At 50.6% G+C, this 16,756-nt stretch overlaps 1 protein-coding gene across 1 annotated transcript in view; it reads right to left on the reverse strand.

Annotated features, from left to right (window-relative positions):
• Window positions 1-16,756, reverse strand: part of plrdgb (PITP-less RdgB-like protein) — an 80,812-nt gene that overhangs the window by 39,990 nt on the left and 24,066 nt on the right. The window contains exon 3 of the mRNA XM_051677432.1: window positions 7,389-7,459. Coding sequence (XP_051533392.1) covers window positions 7,389-7,459 — 71 coding nt within the window. The remainder of the gene's footprint in view (window positions 1-7,388; window positions 7,460-16,756) is intronic.

The following is a 16,756-nucleotide window of genomic DNA, read 5'->3' on the forward strand; positions in this document are numbered from 1 at the left end:
TTCCTGCAACAGAGAGTAGGGAGATTCCCCGACTGTTTCCACAAATTTCTCTTCTTTTTGTGATCACAATATTGGTGTCCTTCCACTCTTGAGGGAGGGTCTCTCACTGCCAGATATTTGTGATCAGAAGGTTTAGATGGCGAGTGATCAGGTAGCCTCCATTCTATAGAATCTCTGAAGGAAACCCATCAGGTCCAGCACTTTTGTTGTTCTTTGAGGACTTCTTGAAGGACTTCAGAGAACTGTGTCAGAGAGTCAAGATTTGTGAGAGATCTGAAAGTTTCCTGAGAGATTGAAAGTCAACCAGGTTGACTGATGAAAATCTTTAAAAAGGGTGTTCCAATCTGCCAAGCAAACTGTAGTAATTGAATGTTTTTGGGACCATAAAAGGTTTTGATATTGTCATAAAAGCTCTGCATGTTGTTGCAGTTCGGTTGCTTAGTTCATCCACCAGTTGTCCTCCAACTCCCAAAGAGCCCACTGGGTCACAGCTCTTGCCTCAGCAAATGCAGCTTTCAGAGTGCTTGAGTCTGGATTGGATTAGAGAGTTTTATAAGCTTAGTGATTTGTTTGTAGAAGTTAGTAGATGATGGGGCATTTATTGTCAAGCCCGTCCTGATGATGTTTCTTTGAGAAGCCAAGGATTGTCCAAGGACAAGGACAGAGGCTGCACTGTGAATGATTATTCTCAGGCTTGACCAGTAGGTTGAGTCCTCAGGAAATCGATCAAGCCTGTTTGAAAGAAGGCATCTGAAGTTGTCCCTGATTGAGGTTTTTTAGGCCAAGGCAGTTCAATCTTTCGTTTGGGGGTGTTCTCAGGTGGCAAGGTTGGATCTCCATGTAGAGCTTAGATCTGACCATATTGTTGTCCATCTGGCACTCAGCCTCATGCATGATGCAGGTAATGATTTCATCATGTCTGTCTTTTTGGCGAATGATGATGTAGTCCAGAAGATGCCAATGTTTTGAACGGGGATGTTGCCAGGTGGTTTTCAGCTTGTTCTTCAGTTGGAAGATGATGTTAGTAACTACCAGCTGATATTCTGAACATAGAGAGAGGAGTCTAAGGCCGTTGCTGTTCACTTATCCCACTCCATGCTGGCCAAGGACTTTTCTCCAGGCACGATGTTCTAGCTTATCTGTATCTGGAGTTTTCTGTGTGATGAAAACAAGAAACCTGTAAAATACCTCTTTGACATTCTGCTCTGCATCCAGGGTGGGTGCAAAGAGAATAAAGAGGGTGGCAAAATGGCCCTTGGTTAGGGGAATACACCATGTCATCAATCTCTCATTAATGCCAGTGGGAGACTCAGGGATGTGTGTTTTTATGGCAAAGCCCACTCCATGAAAGCAGTGTCAATGTTGCCACAATATATGTTCTTTGATGAGGCCTCTCAGGTGCTTCAGCCATGTCCAGGAGAGTTTGGACATTGCATGCAGCGATATTCATGTAAATGTATCATAAAAGGGGATGCTCCGATGGCTGCGGTTTTTATTTTTGGTGGCAAATTAAATATGGTTCCCTATCTGTCACTCACTCGACGTTGTGTCGATGTAGTGACACTAGGGGTCACTCTTGGGAGCCCGAGACACCTCTGGTCTTTGATAAAAGGCCAATGAAAATTGGCAAGTGGTATTTGCATGCCACTCCCTCGGACATATAGGTATAAAAGGAGCTGGTATGCAACCACTCATTCAGATTTTCTCTTCAGAGCCGAATGGTCATGCTCACTGAGCTGAATTCCCACGACTGTTCATTCAACTCTGCTGAATCTGACAGCGCATTTCAGCGGCTTCTCCCTCCTCTGCACTGGTGCACTGCAGAGATAAAAAAGAGATTAAAGATGATGTCTTTCTAAAGATGGTTTTCCGATTGTGTGTTATTCCTGGTTGCACTCATTATCTCTTGCCTTCTGACAGTCACGATCACTGTCTTTCGTGTCTGGGCACTGCTCACGCAGAGACAGCATTAGAGGATGTTCATGTTCTCATTGCGAGGACATGTCCATGGCAACGTTGCAGTCGCGGCTCACCTTTGTAAGAAAGCAAGCCACCCCAGAGGCTCCCCACCTCGGTCCTTTTACTCACGGGTATGAGGCCAGCGCGGCTAGCACTGGGGGTGATTTGGGGACCCCAATGGGATCCGCCGGCTGACTCATCAGGTGCCCAAAGCACCCGTCCAAGGCCTGTAGGTTTACGTTGTCTCTGACGCCTAAGGCCTACGGTGCTGCTGGACAAGCCGCCTCCGCCCTGCATGCCATGGCTCTCCTGCAAGTCCGCCAAGGCGCTAAAGGAACTGCACAAGGGTAGTTCCGCCCCGGGATTGATGCAGGAACTGCGCTCGGCAACCGACCTCGCTCTCTGGGCGACGGAGGTCATGGCGCGGTCTCTCGGGCGGACAATGGCCACACTCGTGGTCCAGGAGTGCCACCTTTGGCTCAACCTGGTCGAGATGGGCGAAGCCGACAAGACACGGTTCCTTGCTGTCCCCATTTCCCAGGTGGGCCTATTTGGCGACACCATCGAGGACTTTGCCCAGCAGTTCTCGATGGTGGAGCAGTAGACGGATGCTAGCCGGCATATCCTGCACCGGCATGGCTCAAGATCCCGCACCCCGTCTACTCATCGCCAAGGGTGTCCCCCTGCGGTGACTGAACCGGCTCCACCGCAGCCCGCCCCTTCAGCTCTGCCCCGGCATAGAGCCCACCGCAGGAAGCAGACGCCACCCGTCTCACAGCCGCACAGAACCCGTGAAAGGCTTCAAAGCGCTTGAGACGGGTGACCCAGGGACAACGAAACCCGCTGCTCTGGAGCTGGTAAGCAGATCTCTCCATCCGGGGGTGGTCACAAGGAGCCAGGTAACTGCTTCGATGTCCTTAGACTCAGCACGGTCACAACGTGGTGTGGCACCTCGAGCTCCACCACGCCGCGAGGCCCCACCTGCCGGTACGTCCGATGATGTTGTCCCTTTGGTCCCCCTTGCGCGGAACTTGGACGCATGGCTTGCGCTTTCCAATCCGTCACGAGGGCTGGTCCAGACTGTCCGACTCGGCTACGTGATTCACTTCGCCGGGCGTCCGCCCAGGTTCAGCGGTGTCCACTTCACCTTGGTGAAGGACGAAAACGCTGCTACCTTGCACGTAGATCGCTATCCTCCTACGGAAGGGCGCGATAGAACCTGTCCCTCCAGCAGAGATGAAGAAGGGGTCTTTCAGCCCTACTTCATCGTACCAAAAAAAGGCGGTGGGTTGCGGCCAATCTTGGGCCTGTGAGTACTGAACTAGGCTTTATACAGACTCCCGTTCAAGATGCTGATGCAAAAACGCATTCTGGCGAGCGTCCGGCATCAAGATTGTGCATCCGGCATTGGTTCGCAGCGGTAGACCTGAAGGATGCGTACTTCCATGTCTCAATCCTTCCTCAACACAGACCCTTCCTGCGGTTTGCGTCCGAGAGTCAGGCATATCAGTACAAAGTCCTCCCTTTTGGCCTATCCCTGTCTCCTCAGTCTTTACGAAGGTCGCAGAGGCTGCCCTTGCCCCATTATGGGAGGAGGGCATTCGCATTCTCGATGACTGGCTAATCCTAGCTCATTCTCGAGACATGTTGTGCGTACACAGGGACCTGGTGCTCTCACACCTCAGCTGACTAGGGCTTCGGGTCAACTGGGAAAAGAGCAAGCTCCCCCCGGTTCAGAGCATCTCTTTTCTCGGTTTGGAGTTGGACTCAGTCTCCTTGACGGTGCGCCTTACGAACGAGCGCTCTACCCTCAGGGGAGAGTGGAGACTCCACCCTCAGGCGGTCCAGCTGACTTGGAGTCGATTCGACAGGCACAGGTGCACCTGTTCACCTCCCAAGAATCCTGCCCACTCTGGTATGCCCTGACCGAGACCCCCTCGGCATAAACGCGCTGGCACACAGCTGGCCCCCTGGCATGCGCAAATATACATTTTCCCCCAGTGAGCCTACTTGCACAGACCCTGTGAAATGTCAGGGAGGACGAGGAGCAGGTCGTCCTGGTAGCACCCTACTGGCCTGCCCAGGCATGGTTCCCGGACCTCACCCTCCTCGAGACAGCCCCCCCCCCTGGCGAATTCCCCTGAGGAAGGATCTTCTTTCTCAGGGACGGGGCACCATCTGACACCTGTGCCCAGGCTTCTGGAATCTCCATGTCTGGCCCCTGAATGGGACGCGGAAGACCTAAGCGGTGGTAGACACGATCACTCAGGCTAGGGCCCCCTCTATGAGGCACCTGTATGCCTTTAAGTGGCGTCTGTTCACTAAGTGGTGTTCTTCCTGTCGGGAAGTCCCCCAGAGATATGCAGTCGGATCAGTGCTTTCCTTCCTGCAGGAGAGGTTGGAAGGGAGGCTTTCCCCTTCCACCTTGAAGGTGTACGTTGCCGCCATAGCAGCACACCATGACGCAGTCAACGGTAAGTCCTTAGGGAAGCACGACCTGATCATTAGGTTCCTAAGAGGTGCTGGGAGGCTGAATCCCTCCAGACTGCGCCTCGTTCCCTCATCGGACCTCTCTGTAGTTCTTCAGGGTCTACAGAGAGCCCCCTTTGAGCCTTTGCAGTCAGCCGAGCTTAAGGCACTCTTCTTGAAGACTACCCTCCTGACTGCACTCACTTCCATCAAGAGGGTAGGTGACCTGCAAGCGTTCTCTGTCAGCAAAACGTGCCTGGATTTCGGTCCTGGTTACTCTCACGTGATCCTGAGACCCTGACCGGGCTATGTGCCCAAGGTTCCCACCACCCCTTTAGGGACCAGGTGGTGAACCTACAAGCGCTGCCCCAGGAGGAGGCAGAACCAGCCCTGTCATCGCTGCGTCTGGTGCATGCTTTACACATCTATTTGGATCGCACACAGAGCTTTAGAATCTCTGAGCAGCTCTTTGTCTGCTTTGGTGCACAGCGGAAAGGAAGCGCTGTCTCCAAGCAGAGGATTGCCCACTGGCTCATTGACATCATAACTATGGCATATGTCGCCCAGGACATGCCACCCCCGGTAAGGCTACAAGCCCATTCTACCAGGAGTGTAGCGGCTCCCTGGGCCCTGGCCAGGGGTGCCTCTCTAACAGACATTTGCAGAGCAGCGGGCTGGGCAACACCCAACACCTGTGTAAGGTTCTACAACCTCCGAGTGGAACCGGTTTCGTCCCAGGTAGTGGCACGCAACACAAGCGGATAAGCCCGGGATAGCTGGCCGGATGTATCGCTTGCACATATCGCTTTCTTTGTTCCCTGGTTGACTTCCTCCAAGCCCTGTGGCAGTCGAGTTTTTGGAGAGATTCACTGCCGGCCCAGTACACGTGCTAACTAAGAGCCCTGTTCTGGGGTAGGTGCTCCGCATGTGGAGGTTCCCTGTAAGGCTAACCCCATGTGATTATATATCTTCCGCTAATTCGTTTCCCTGTTGGCAAACTGCATCTCCATGTTTGTAGTAACTCCTCCCCCATTGGGCAGGATCTACCTTGAAGACTCTCCACATTGTTGGAAAAACAATGTGACGTATTTTCCCACTTAAATATCCCCCCCTCTCTTTGGGCGAGGTGTGGTCTCCGCTGTGTCTTCCCCTTGGGAGGGACACCCCCCGACTAGACCTAGCGGCCCAGTCGGATAATCCCCCTTCTTTTTTAGGGAGTGGAAAAAAAGAAGGGGAAAAGAGGCCACGACTGGGTTAAGCCTGTCTCTATCTTTTGGGTAGTCGACTTGTCCCCAAAAAGGGCCGTTCGACACTCATAAATATGTTGGGGGAGGTTACGTGTCAACCTGATGTGCTGGCTATGAGGCACACAGTAGTCTGCCCACCACACACCGGCAGTTCACGTAACACAGTTCAGCCAATTGTGGCATTTCGTATAGGGACCCCTAGTGTCACTACATTGACACAACGTCGAGTGAGTGACAGATAGGGAACATCATGGTTACTTGTGTAACCTCCGTTCCCTGATGGAGGGAACGAGACGTTGTGTCCCTTCTGCCACAATGCTGAACTACCCGCTGAAATGGCTGGACCTTATATCGGCTCCTCAGCATAAAACCTGAATGAGTGGTTGCATACCAGCTCCTTTTATACCCGTATGTCTGGGGGAGTGGCATGCAAATACCACTCAGCAATTTTCATTGGCCTTTTATAAAAGACCAGAGGTGTCTCGGGCTCCCAAGAGTGACCCCTAGTGTCACTACATCGACACAACGTCTCGTTCCCTCCATCAGGGAACAGAGGTTACACAAGTAACCATGACGTTCATGATTCCAGCAGTTTTGGCAACAAAGTGTATTATGCTGAACTGATTTGTAGGTTGATAATTAATGATAATGGTTGGTTTAGAGTTTTAGGACTTTGAAGTAAACACATGCTAAAATGCATTTGTTAGACTACGATAGACTACTTTCAAATGTACTTTGTAACCATGCCGTTACCATCCAGAGTTGATGAAGCAGAGAACTTTTAGACCACTTTTTCTAGGTCCTTCCCCTCCAGGGTTGAACAGTTTGGGGCTATAGCAAGGAGCTTGCATAAAGAGGTGATTAAGGTGGGGGTTTGGGTGCGCAGTCCACACTTCCCCCATCTTTGCTTCGCCAGACACATTTCAGTGCCATGAGAGACTCATGATGATCTTTGTCTAGCCAAAGCTACAGAGGACCACCAAAAGGTCAGGTCTGTTGGATCCTGCCTGTGCATGTCCCCAAATGCAGGTTTGTATTTAGGGTTTACTTTCCTAGCCATCATGCCATCCTTAGCTTACCCACGTGGCAGTTGGGCAGAGGCTAGAGAGACACCTCTGGAACCGCTCCAGCTCAGAGATCCACTACTGATTTTAGCCTGGGGTCACGAGGAGGTATGGTCGGAGTCTTGGTGAGGGGAGGATATGTACTGACCAAAGAAGACTTATCCTCTCTGCTTTCTGGACCCAAAAACTGGAGTGGCCATCCTTACCTGCAACTGCTCACCTAGCAGACTGCACTAAACACATCAAAACACCCTGCAGGTGAATACCCTGCCAACCATTCATTCATTCATTCATAATTACTTATCAGTCATGAGTTTATTGATATAGGTCAAAGTAGAGGCGATAGTAACTAAATAATTCACAGTACCATAGTGACTATTTTGTAGAAACAGTGGGACATCACTAACACTAATGTTATCAGTTGTAATCACAATCAAATGAGACTTTTCACTAATTCAGTTGACTGTGATGTGTTTGCTTCTATTTTAATTTGCAATTTCTGCAGTTTTTAATTACATTACTGCATAATTTATTAATTTCTTTAATTTATTAAAGTCATATAAAAAAACTTTGCAATGTCACACTTCATTCCAGCCCACATAATAATCATTTCCAATACATTTTTAGAAGAGAGATAATGAGGACTAACCTCCATGTCTTCCAAACCATCCACACTGTTCTGTGGAGCGCAGCGAGGGTGCCGCAGTCTGTAAAGTCTCTCTAGTGGTATATGAAAGACAGAAAGAGAAAGAGAGATATTAACTAATATTAATCTTATTAATTAAGATTTTTGATCCAAGTGGATTTTGAACTTCCAAAAACATGATAATTGCATTATTACTGTAGGTAAAAAAGTTTTTGTTTAAAATGCTGTGGCATCACTCATTCACATTCTAAATTTGGTCAGTCCAATCAAATCGAATGCACCCTCTGCAAATCATTTGCTTTAAACTGAAAATTTGTCAAAAAGCTCATGTTGCTCAAAACATTGTTCCCTATCTGTCACTCACTCGACATTGTGTCGATGTAGTGACACTAGTGGTCACTCTTGGGAGCCCGAGACACCTCTGGTCTTTGATAAAAGGCCAATGAAAATTGGCAAGTGGTATATGCATGCCACTCCCCCGGACATACAGGTATAAAAGGAGCTGGTATGCAACCACTCATTCAGATTTTCTCTTCAGAGCCGAACAGTCATGCTCACTGAGTTGAATTCCCACGACTGTTCATTCACCTCTGCTGGATCTGACAGTGCATTTCAGCAGCTTCTCCCTCCTCTGCACTGGTGCACTGCAGAGAATGCCCCTGGGCGCTTCGGCAGAAATAAGAGTACATTTCTCTAAAAGAGTATATTTCTCTAAAAGAGCGGCACACACGGAACATCTTTTTAAAGACGTGTCTTTTTAAAGATGCCTTTCCGATTGTGTGTTATTCCTGGTTGCACTCGTTATCTCTCACCTTCTGACGGTCACAATCACTGTCTTTCGTGTCTGGGCACTGCTCATGCGGAGACAGCATTCGTGGATGGTCATGTACTCATTGCAAGGACATGTCCATGGCAAAGATGCGGCTTTGTAGGAAAGCAAGCCACCCCAGAGGCTCCCCGCCTCGGTCCTTTTACTCACGGGTATGAGGCCAGCGCGGCTAGCACTGGGGGCGATTTGGGGACCCCAATGGGAAAGCCTCTGCCGGGTATCCCCCCGTGGACCTCCCATTCCCCAGCACGCTTGTCTGCCCCGATCGGGCTTCCAGATGAGTCCGCCGGCTCGTCTCATGGCGAGTTCAACCTCTTCTTCGGAGCCCGCGAAAGTGATGAGCTCTCGAGCACAGCATTGGAGAGCGGGCTCATCCAGTCGGACGTGGAAGCCTCAGCTGGGCTCCTCCCTTCGGGGACGATTGCCCAGTCACAGGCTGACGCTGAGGTGATGACATGCTTTCCCAGGCAGCCGCGAGTGTCGGCTGGAGTGGAACCCTCCGCTCTTCCCTGAACCCTCGCGGCTCGAAGATTGGTTCCTGGGCTCGTGGCACCACTCAAAGCCACGCCCCGCCCCCGTTCCTTTCTTCCCGGAAGTGCATGAAATGCTGACAAGGTCGTGGGAGGCACTTTTTTACTGCCCGGTCCCGATCTTTTCAGCTTCCCTGCACTCACTACCCTCGATGGTGGGGCAGCCAAGAGCTATTCGGCAATCCCCCGGTGGATAAAGGCGCTCGCGGTGCACCTATGCCCGCAGAGCGCCGCCACCTGGTGCGGATGCCCAAAGCCCCCATCCAAGGCCTGTAGGTTTACGTTGTCTCTGACGGCCAAGGTCTATGGTGCCGCTGGACAAGCCGCCTCCGCTCTGCACGCCATGGCTCTCCTGCAAGTCCGCCATGGTGCTAAAGGATCTGCACGAGGGTAGTTCCGCCCCAGGATTGATGTAGGAACTGCGCTCGGCGACCGACATCGCTCTCCGAGTGATGGAGGTCATGGCGCGGTCTCTTGGATGGACAATGTCCACATTAGTGGTCCAGGAGCGCCACCTTTGGCTCAACCTGGTCGAGATGGGTGAGGCCAACAGGACACGGTTCCTTGCTGCCCCCATCTCCCAGGCTGGCCTATTCGGTGACACCGTCAAGGACTTTGCCCAGCAGTTCTCGACGGTGGAGCAGTAGACGGAGGCTATCCGGCATATCCTGCCCCGGCATGGCTCAAGATCCCACACCCAGTCTGCTCATCGCCAAGGGCGTCCCCCTGCGTTGACTTCACCAGCTCTGCCACAGCCCGCCCCTTTGGCCCGGCCCTGGTGTGAGCCCACCGCAGGAAGCAGATGCCACCCATCTCGCGGCCTCCCAGAAACCATGAAAGGCTTCAAAGCGCCCTTGAGACGGGTGACCCAGGGATGATGAAACCTGCTGCTCTGGAGCTGGTAAGCAGACCTTTGCATCTTTTTGTTACCTTTGTATTTAATTGCGCTGCATGCCCAAGTGGCTGCTGTACTCAAGAGTCCAGCAAGAGCGGTTTCCTTGTTCCCTGGGTCACGTATCCGGTGTGCAGGGCTGTCATCACGACCACCGTCCACCACTCTATTTGGCAGGTATGGCGCTCCAGCGGCGGTCTACCGCCCCTGAGCGCCCAGCTGTGGCACAAATCCGCCCCCGATGTGACAGTCTCCACGGGTCATGAGGACAGGCCTCTTCCTCCTCCATCCCAGGCTGTTCCGGGGGTGGTCACAAGGAGCCAGGTAAGTGCTTCGATGTCCCTAGACTCAGTACGGCCACGACATGGTGTGGCACCTCGAGCTCCACCCTGCCACGAGGCCCCACCTGCCGGGACGTCCAACGACGTTGTCCCTTTGGTCCCACTTGCGCGGAACTTGGACGCGTGGCTTGCACTTTCCAATCCATCGCGATGGCTGGTCCGGACCGTCCGACTCGGCTACGTGATTCAGTTTGCCAGGCATCCGCCCAGGTTCAGCGGTGTCCACTTCACCTTGGTGAAGGACGAAAACGCTGATACCTTGCGTGTGGAGATTGCTACCCTCCTACGGAAGGGGGTGATAGAACCTGTCCCTCTGGCCGAGATGAAGAAGGGGTTTTACAGCCCCTACTTCATCGTACCGAACAAAGGCGGTGGGTTGCGGCCAATCTTGAACCTGTGAGTACTGAACCGGGCTTTACACAGACTCCCGTTCAAGATGCGGATGCAAAAACGCATTCTGGCGAGCGTCCGGCATCAAGATTGGTTCACGGCGGTAGATCTGAACGATGCGTACTTCCACGTCTCGATCCTTCCTCGACACAGACCCTTCCTGCGGTTTGTATTCGAGGGTCAGGCATATCAGAACAAAGTCCTCCCTTTCGGCCTGTCCCTGTCTCCTCGCATCTTCACGAAGGTTGCAGAGGCAGCCCTTGCCCTGCTAAGGGAGGTGGGTATTCGCATTCTCAACTATCTCGACGACTGGCTAAACTTAGCTCACTCTCGGGACGTGTTGTGCGCACACAGGGACTTGGTGCTCTCACACCTCAGCCGACTAGGGCTTCGGGTCAACTGGGAAAAGAGCAAGCTCCTCCCCGTTCAGAGCATCTCTTTTCTCGGTTTGGAGTTGGACTCAGTCTCTTTGACAGTGCGCCTCGCGAACGAGCGTGCCCAGTCGTGTTGGCCTGTTTGAAGGCGTTCAAACAGAAAACAGCAGTTCCACTGAAACTTTTTCAGAGGCTCCTGGGTCATATGGCACTCTCAGCGGTGGCCACCCCGCTCGGGTTGATGCATATGAGACCGCTTCAGCACTAGCTTCAGACTCGAGTCCCGAGATGGGCATGGCGCCGACCTCTCGTTTCTACGGGCAGGTGTTCCCGTAGAACTGGTCTCCAGGCACGTCACGGTCACGATGGACACCTCCAAAACGGGCTGGGGCGCTGTTTGCAATGGGCACGTAGCCACCAGCTTGTGGACGGGCCCGCAACTGCATTGACACATCAACTGCCTCGAGTTGTTGACAATTCTGCTCGCCCTGCGGAGGTTTTGGCCGTTGATCCAGGGCAAGCACGTGTTAGTTCAGACAGACACGGCAACGGTAGCATATGTCAACAACCAAGGCGGTCTGCGCTCTCATTGTATGTCACAACTCGCCCGCCGTCTCCTCCTCTGGAGTCAGCAGCACTTCAAGTCGCTGCGAGCCACTCACATCCCAGGCAACCTCAACACTACAGCGGACGTGCTGTCACGACAGGTTACTCTCAGGGGAGAGTGGAGACTCCACCCTCAGGTGGTCCAGCTGATATGGAGTCGATTCAGACAGGCACAGGTGCACCTGTTCGCCTCCCAAGAATCCTCCCCACTGCCCGCTCTGGTACGCCCTGACCGAGGCCCCCCTCAGCATAAACGTGCTGGCACACAGCTGGCCCCCATCTGGCAGTTGGTGCCCCGTCCCTGAGAAAGAAGGTCCTTCCTCAGGGGAATTCGCCAAGGGAGGGCTGTCGTGAGGACCGTGAGGTCCGAGAACCACATCTGGGTGGGCCAGTAGGGTGCTACCAGGATGACCTGCTCCTCATCCTCCCTGACCTTGCTCAGGGTCTGTGCAAGTAGGCTAACTGGGGGAAACGCATATTTGCGCATGCCAGGGGGCCAGCTGTGTGCCAGCGTGTTTATGCCGAGGGGGGCCTTGGTCAGGGTGTACCGGAGCAGGCAGTGGGGAGGATTATTGGGAGGCGAACAGGTGCACCTGTGCCTGTCTGAATCGACTGAATCGGCTGAACCAGACCTCTGGAATCTGCATGTCTGGCCCCTGGACAGGACACGGAAGACCTAAGCGGTCTACCACTCAGGCTAGGGCCCCCTCTACGATGCGCCTGTATGCCTTTAAGTGGTGTCTGTTCACTAAGTGGTGTTCTTCCCGACGGGAAGACCCCCAGAGATGCACGGTCAGTTCAGTGCTTTCCTTCCTGCAGGAGAGGTTGGAAGGGAGGCTGTCCTTAGGGAAGCATGACCTGATCATCAGGTTCCTAAGAGGTACCAGGAGGCTGAATCCCCCCAGACCGCGCCTCGTTCCCTCATCAGACCTCTCTGTAGTTCTTCAGGGTCTACAGAGAGCCCCCTTTGAGCCTTTGCAGTCAGCCGAGCTTAAGGCACTCTCCTTGAAGACTGCCCTCCTGACTGCGCTCACTTCCATCAAAAGAGTAGGAGACCTGCAAGCGTTCTCTGTCAGTGAAACGTGCCTGGAGTTCGGTCCGGCTAGTCTCACGTGATCCTGAGACCCCGACCGGGCTATGTGCCCAAGGTTCCCACAACCCCTTTTAGGGACCAGGTGGTGAACCTGCAAGCGCTGCCCCAGGAGGAGGCAGACCCAGCCCTGTCATTGTTGTGTCCGGTGTGCGCTTTACGCATCTACTTGGATCACACGCAGAGCTTTAGGATCTCTGAGCAGCAGCTCTTTGTCTGCTTTGATGCACAGCGGAAAGGAAGCGCTGTCTCCAAGCAGAGGATCGCCCACTGGCTCATTGACGCCATAACTATGGCATATCATGCCCAGGACATGCCACCCCCGGTAGGGCTACAAGCCCATTCTACCAGGGGTGTAGCAGCCTCCTGGGCCCTGGCCAGGGCTGCCTCTCTAACAGACATTTGCAGAGCAGCAGGCTGGGCAACACCAACACCTTTGCAAGGTTCTACAACCTCTGGGTGGAATCAGTTTCGTCCCAGGTAGTGGCACGCAATACAAGCGGATAAGCCCGGGATAGCCAGCTGGGTGTATCGCTTGCACATAGTGCCTTCCACCTCCTTTTGAGCTGAAGACGTGCAGCATTAATTCCCAGTAGTGTTCACAAACTTTGTTCCCTGGTTGACTTCCTCCGAGCCCTGTGGCAGTCGAGTTTTCGGAGAAACTCGCTGCCGGCCCAGTACACATGCTAACTAAGAGTCCTGTTCTGGGGTAGGTGCTCCGCATATGGCGGTTCCCTTTAAGGCTAACCCCATGCGATACATACAGTATCTTCCACTAATTCGTTTCCCTGTTGGCAAACTGCATCTTCCTTGGGCAGAGCCCCTCTGCCCCAGTCTCCATGTTTGTAGTAACTCCTCCCCCGTTGGGTAGGATCTACTTTGAAGGCTCTCCACATGTTTGGAAAGACCACGTGACGTATTTTTCCACTTAAATATCCCCCCCTCTCTTTGGGCAAGGTGTGGTCTCCGCGGTGCCTAGACCTGGCGGCCCAGTCGGATAATCCCCCTTCTTTTTTAGGGAGTGGAAAAAAAGAAGGGGAAAAGAGGCCACGACTGGGTTAGCCTGTCTCTATATTTTTGGTAGTCGACTTGTCCCCAAAGGGCCGTTCGACACTCATAACTATGTTGGGGGAGGTTACGTGTCGACCTGGTGTGCTTGCTATGAGGCACACAGTAGTCTGCCCACCACACACTGCCAGTTCACGTAACACAGTTCAGCCAGTTGTGGCATTTCATATAGGGACCCCTAGTGTCACTACATTGACACAACGTCGAGTGAGTGACAGATAGGGAACGTCATGGTTACTTGTGTAACCTTCATTCCCTGATGGAGGGAACGAGAAATTGTGTCCCTCCTGCCACAACGCCGAACTACCCGCTGAAATGGCCGGACCTTATATCGGCTCCTCAGCATAAAACCTGAATGAGTGGTTGCATACCAGCTCCTTTTATACCCATATGTCCGGGGGAGTGGCATGCAAATACCACTTGGCAATTTTCATTGGCCTTTAATCAAAGACCAGAGGTGTCTCGGGCTCCCAAGAGTGACCCCTACTATCAATACATCGACACAATGTCTCGTTCCCTCCATCATGGAACGGAGGTTATGCAAGTAACCATGACGTTTTCTCTAAGGAATGCCAAAGGTGTTTTTATATAAATGTCAAAGCTTCTCTTTTCAATGCAACGAGTATGCAGGGTGATCTGTCAAGTTCAGTTACAGTTTTGCTTTGTTTACAAAATAAAATGGATTATTTAGTTGGGATTTGAACCTAGGTCCCCTGCACACTAAGAGAAAACTGTCTCTCTATACTCACGTCTAACACTTACCGAATGATCTAGTAAACTGCTAAAAAAGTATTTCATCTAGGGCATCAAGTGAGCCTGACTGCAACTGGTGCCCCCTCCAAAGACAAAGGTGCATGATGCCCCTGCATGCTTACAACCAGGGGTTAAACTGGGATTTTTGAGGACGGGAACACCTAACACATTTTTTGGACAAATGTATCTGAAAGCTGCCTCCTTTGAGAACACTATTCCATTTGAATCAGTGCAGAGCGGCAGGTAAAATGGACTTTTATATTTAATTTAGCTAATATTGTGATTTGTCCATTATTTAACCTTTTTAAAGAGCACTAGAGGTTTTCTGTCAGAACCTTTCTCCTCTTCACCAATCAATGTCGACCTCACAAGGAACCACAAATCACACTGCTAGAGGCTGTGCCCTAACCACTCCAGAATTTCAATAGCAAGAGAGCCTGTATGTGTTTGTGGCTCCATGTGTGAGGCTTGGGAGAATGGGAATTAATGAATAATGCAAAAAACCTCCAGACAGACAGGAGAGAGAAAAGGAAGATAGAGAGAGCCAAGCAGAGAAAGCCTTTTTCCTTGAACATCTCAATGGCACTCAAAAACAATTCAGCAATTATTGTTATCAAATCTTGCTCTGAATTATATTAGAAGGCACATTCACAGGTTGGGTAGTTGTTTGGCTTTTCTTTAATGCTTTTTGCTCTGCTTGTAAACAAGTTGTGCAATGTGAAATCTTCCCCCTAGCTCCCAGTCCTTCAGTCTATTGAATAAGACCATTAAAAAGTAATGTCAGTTCACAGTTTATAAAAAGCTATAGCTTTTCACTTGGATTCAAGTACAGACATGAAACAGAAAATCGAACTCAACTAAACATAATTAAGTGTAATTTAAATAGCAAATATGAAAGCAACGTTCACTGCAATTTGTTTACCCCAAAATACAATTCTGTTATGTTTTGCTTCATGTTGTTCCAAAGTTGTACACTGTTATTTCTACTGCGTAACACAAAATTTGACGAATCTTCACGCAGCTCTGTTCCATACAATGACAGTTCACAGTGACCACAGCTGTTAAGTTTGAAAAAGAACAAATAAGTAAATAATGACAGAATTTTTGAGTGGACAATTGCTTTAAGTGATTTCAGTTCAAATTTTAGTTATTTATACTGTAAAATCAGCAGTTTTGTCTGCGTGATCATAAAAGATAAATTCAAAAATGACTTTTAAACTGTCAAATTAAACTTAATTATAATTAATTAAACTCTGGAGGAGATCATTTCACATTTGTGATTTTACATTTTACCAACAGTGACAGCCTAATGAAGTCTATTGTAGATGCAAATTAACTTTTGTTAAATAAGAGCACAGCAGTTTTGGAGTTAAGTCAGAATCATCATCAGAATTATAGTAGTCTGCAAAATCCTCACACACAGGGTACATTTTGGACTGCTGTAAAAACCACATGCACACACTAACTCAATATAATAAAGATTTCAGATATTTATCTGAATAATACACAGATAGTTATGTTATTTCTGGGAATTTTCAGTGTTGTTTTATCTATTTATAGAGGGACTCTTGAATAAATCAGGTCTAATACAATTCTATTAATAATTCTATTGATTTTTCAGACTTTTCTTGTTTGATTTTTTCCGCTATTATCACATATATGAGTCACTCTAAAGAAATCAAATCCAGCGTCAATACGAGGCATTTGATACGCGTCAAATTTAGACACCACATTGACCTTTCTATAATCCACACAGAACCAGACCAAGGCATCGCTCTTCGGAACCAACACCACCGGGCTGGCCCAGTCACTGTGGGACTTCTTCTATTAACCCCATATCGAGCATGGCCATTAATTCTTCCTGAACCACATTTTTTTGTGTTCAGGTAATCGGTAGGGATGCCTGCGTACCACTACCCCTGGGTTTGTTTCGATATGGTGTTCTATGAGGTTCAGACGACCAGGAAGGGATGAGAACACATCCGAGAATTCTCTTTGCAACCGGGTCACGTTAGTGATTTGCGACAGTGAGAGGTGGCCTCAATTGGCTTTTACATTTTACATTCACCTCTGTCCCGAGCTCCTCCCTCTCGCCAAAGACATGGGTACCACCTCCCTCCACAGTTTTAAGAGGTTGAGGTGGTAAAGTTGCCGTGCTCTGCCCCTATCCATTCGTTTAACCTCATAATCGAATTCCCAGACTCGCCGTGTGACCTCAAAGGGCCCTTGCCACTTTGTGAGTAATTTAGAGCTTGATGTGGGTAGTATGCAAGGACTTTATCTCCCTGTGTAAATTCTGGTAGCCGAGCTCCCCTGTTACACAGCCGGGACTGGCGTTCTTGAGCCTGTAGCAAATTCTCGTGTTAATTACCCCAGTGTGTGGAGTTTTGCTCTCAGGTCAAGAACGTATTGAATTTTGTTTTTGCTGTTTGAAGGTCCCTCCCAATTTTCCCTCACGACTTCTAAGACACCACGAGTCTTACGCCCATACAATAATT

Source organism: Myxocyprinus asiaticus, chromosome 38 (assembly GCF_019703515.2).
Source record: "Myxocyprinus asiaticus isolate MX2 ecotype Aquarium Trade chromosome 38, UBuf_Myxa_2, whole genome shotgun sequence".
NCBI lineage: Eukaryota > Metazoa > Chordata > Actinopteri > Cypriniformes > Catostomidae > Myxocyprinus > Myxocyprinus asiaticus.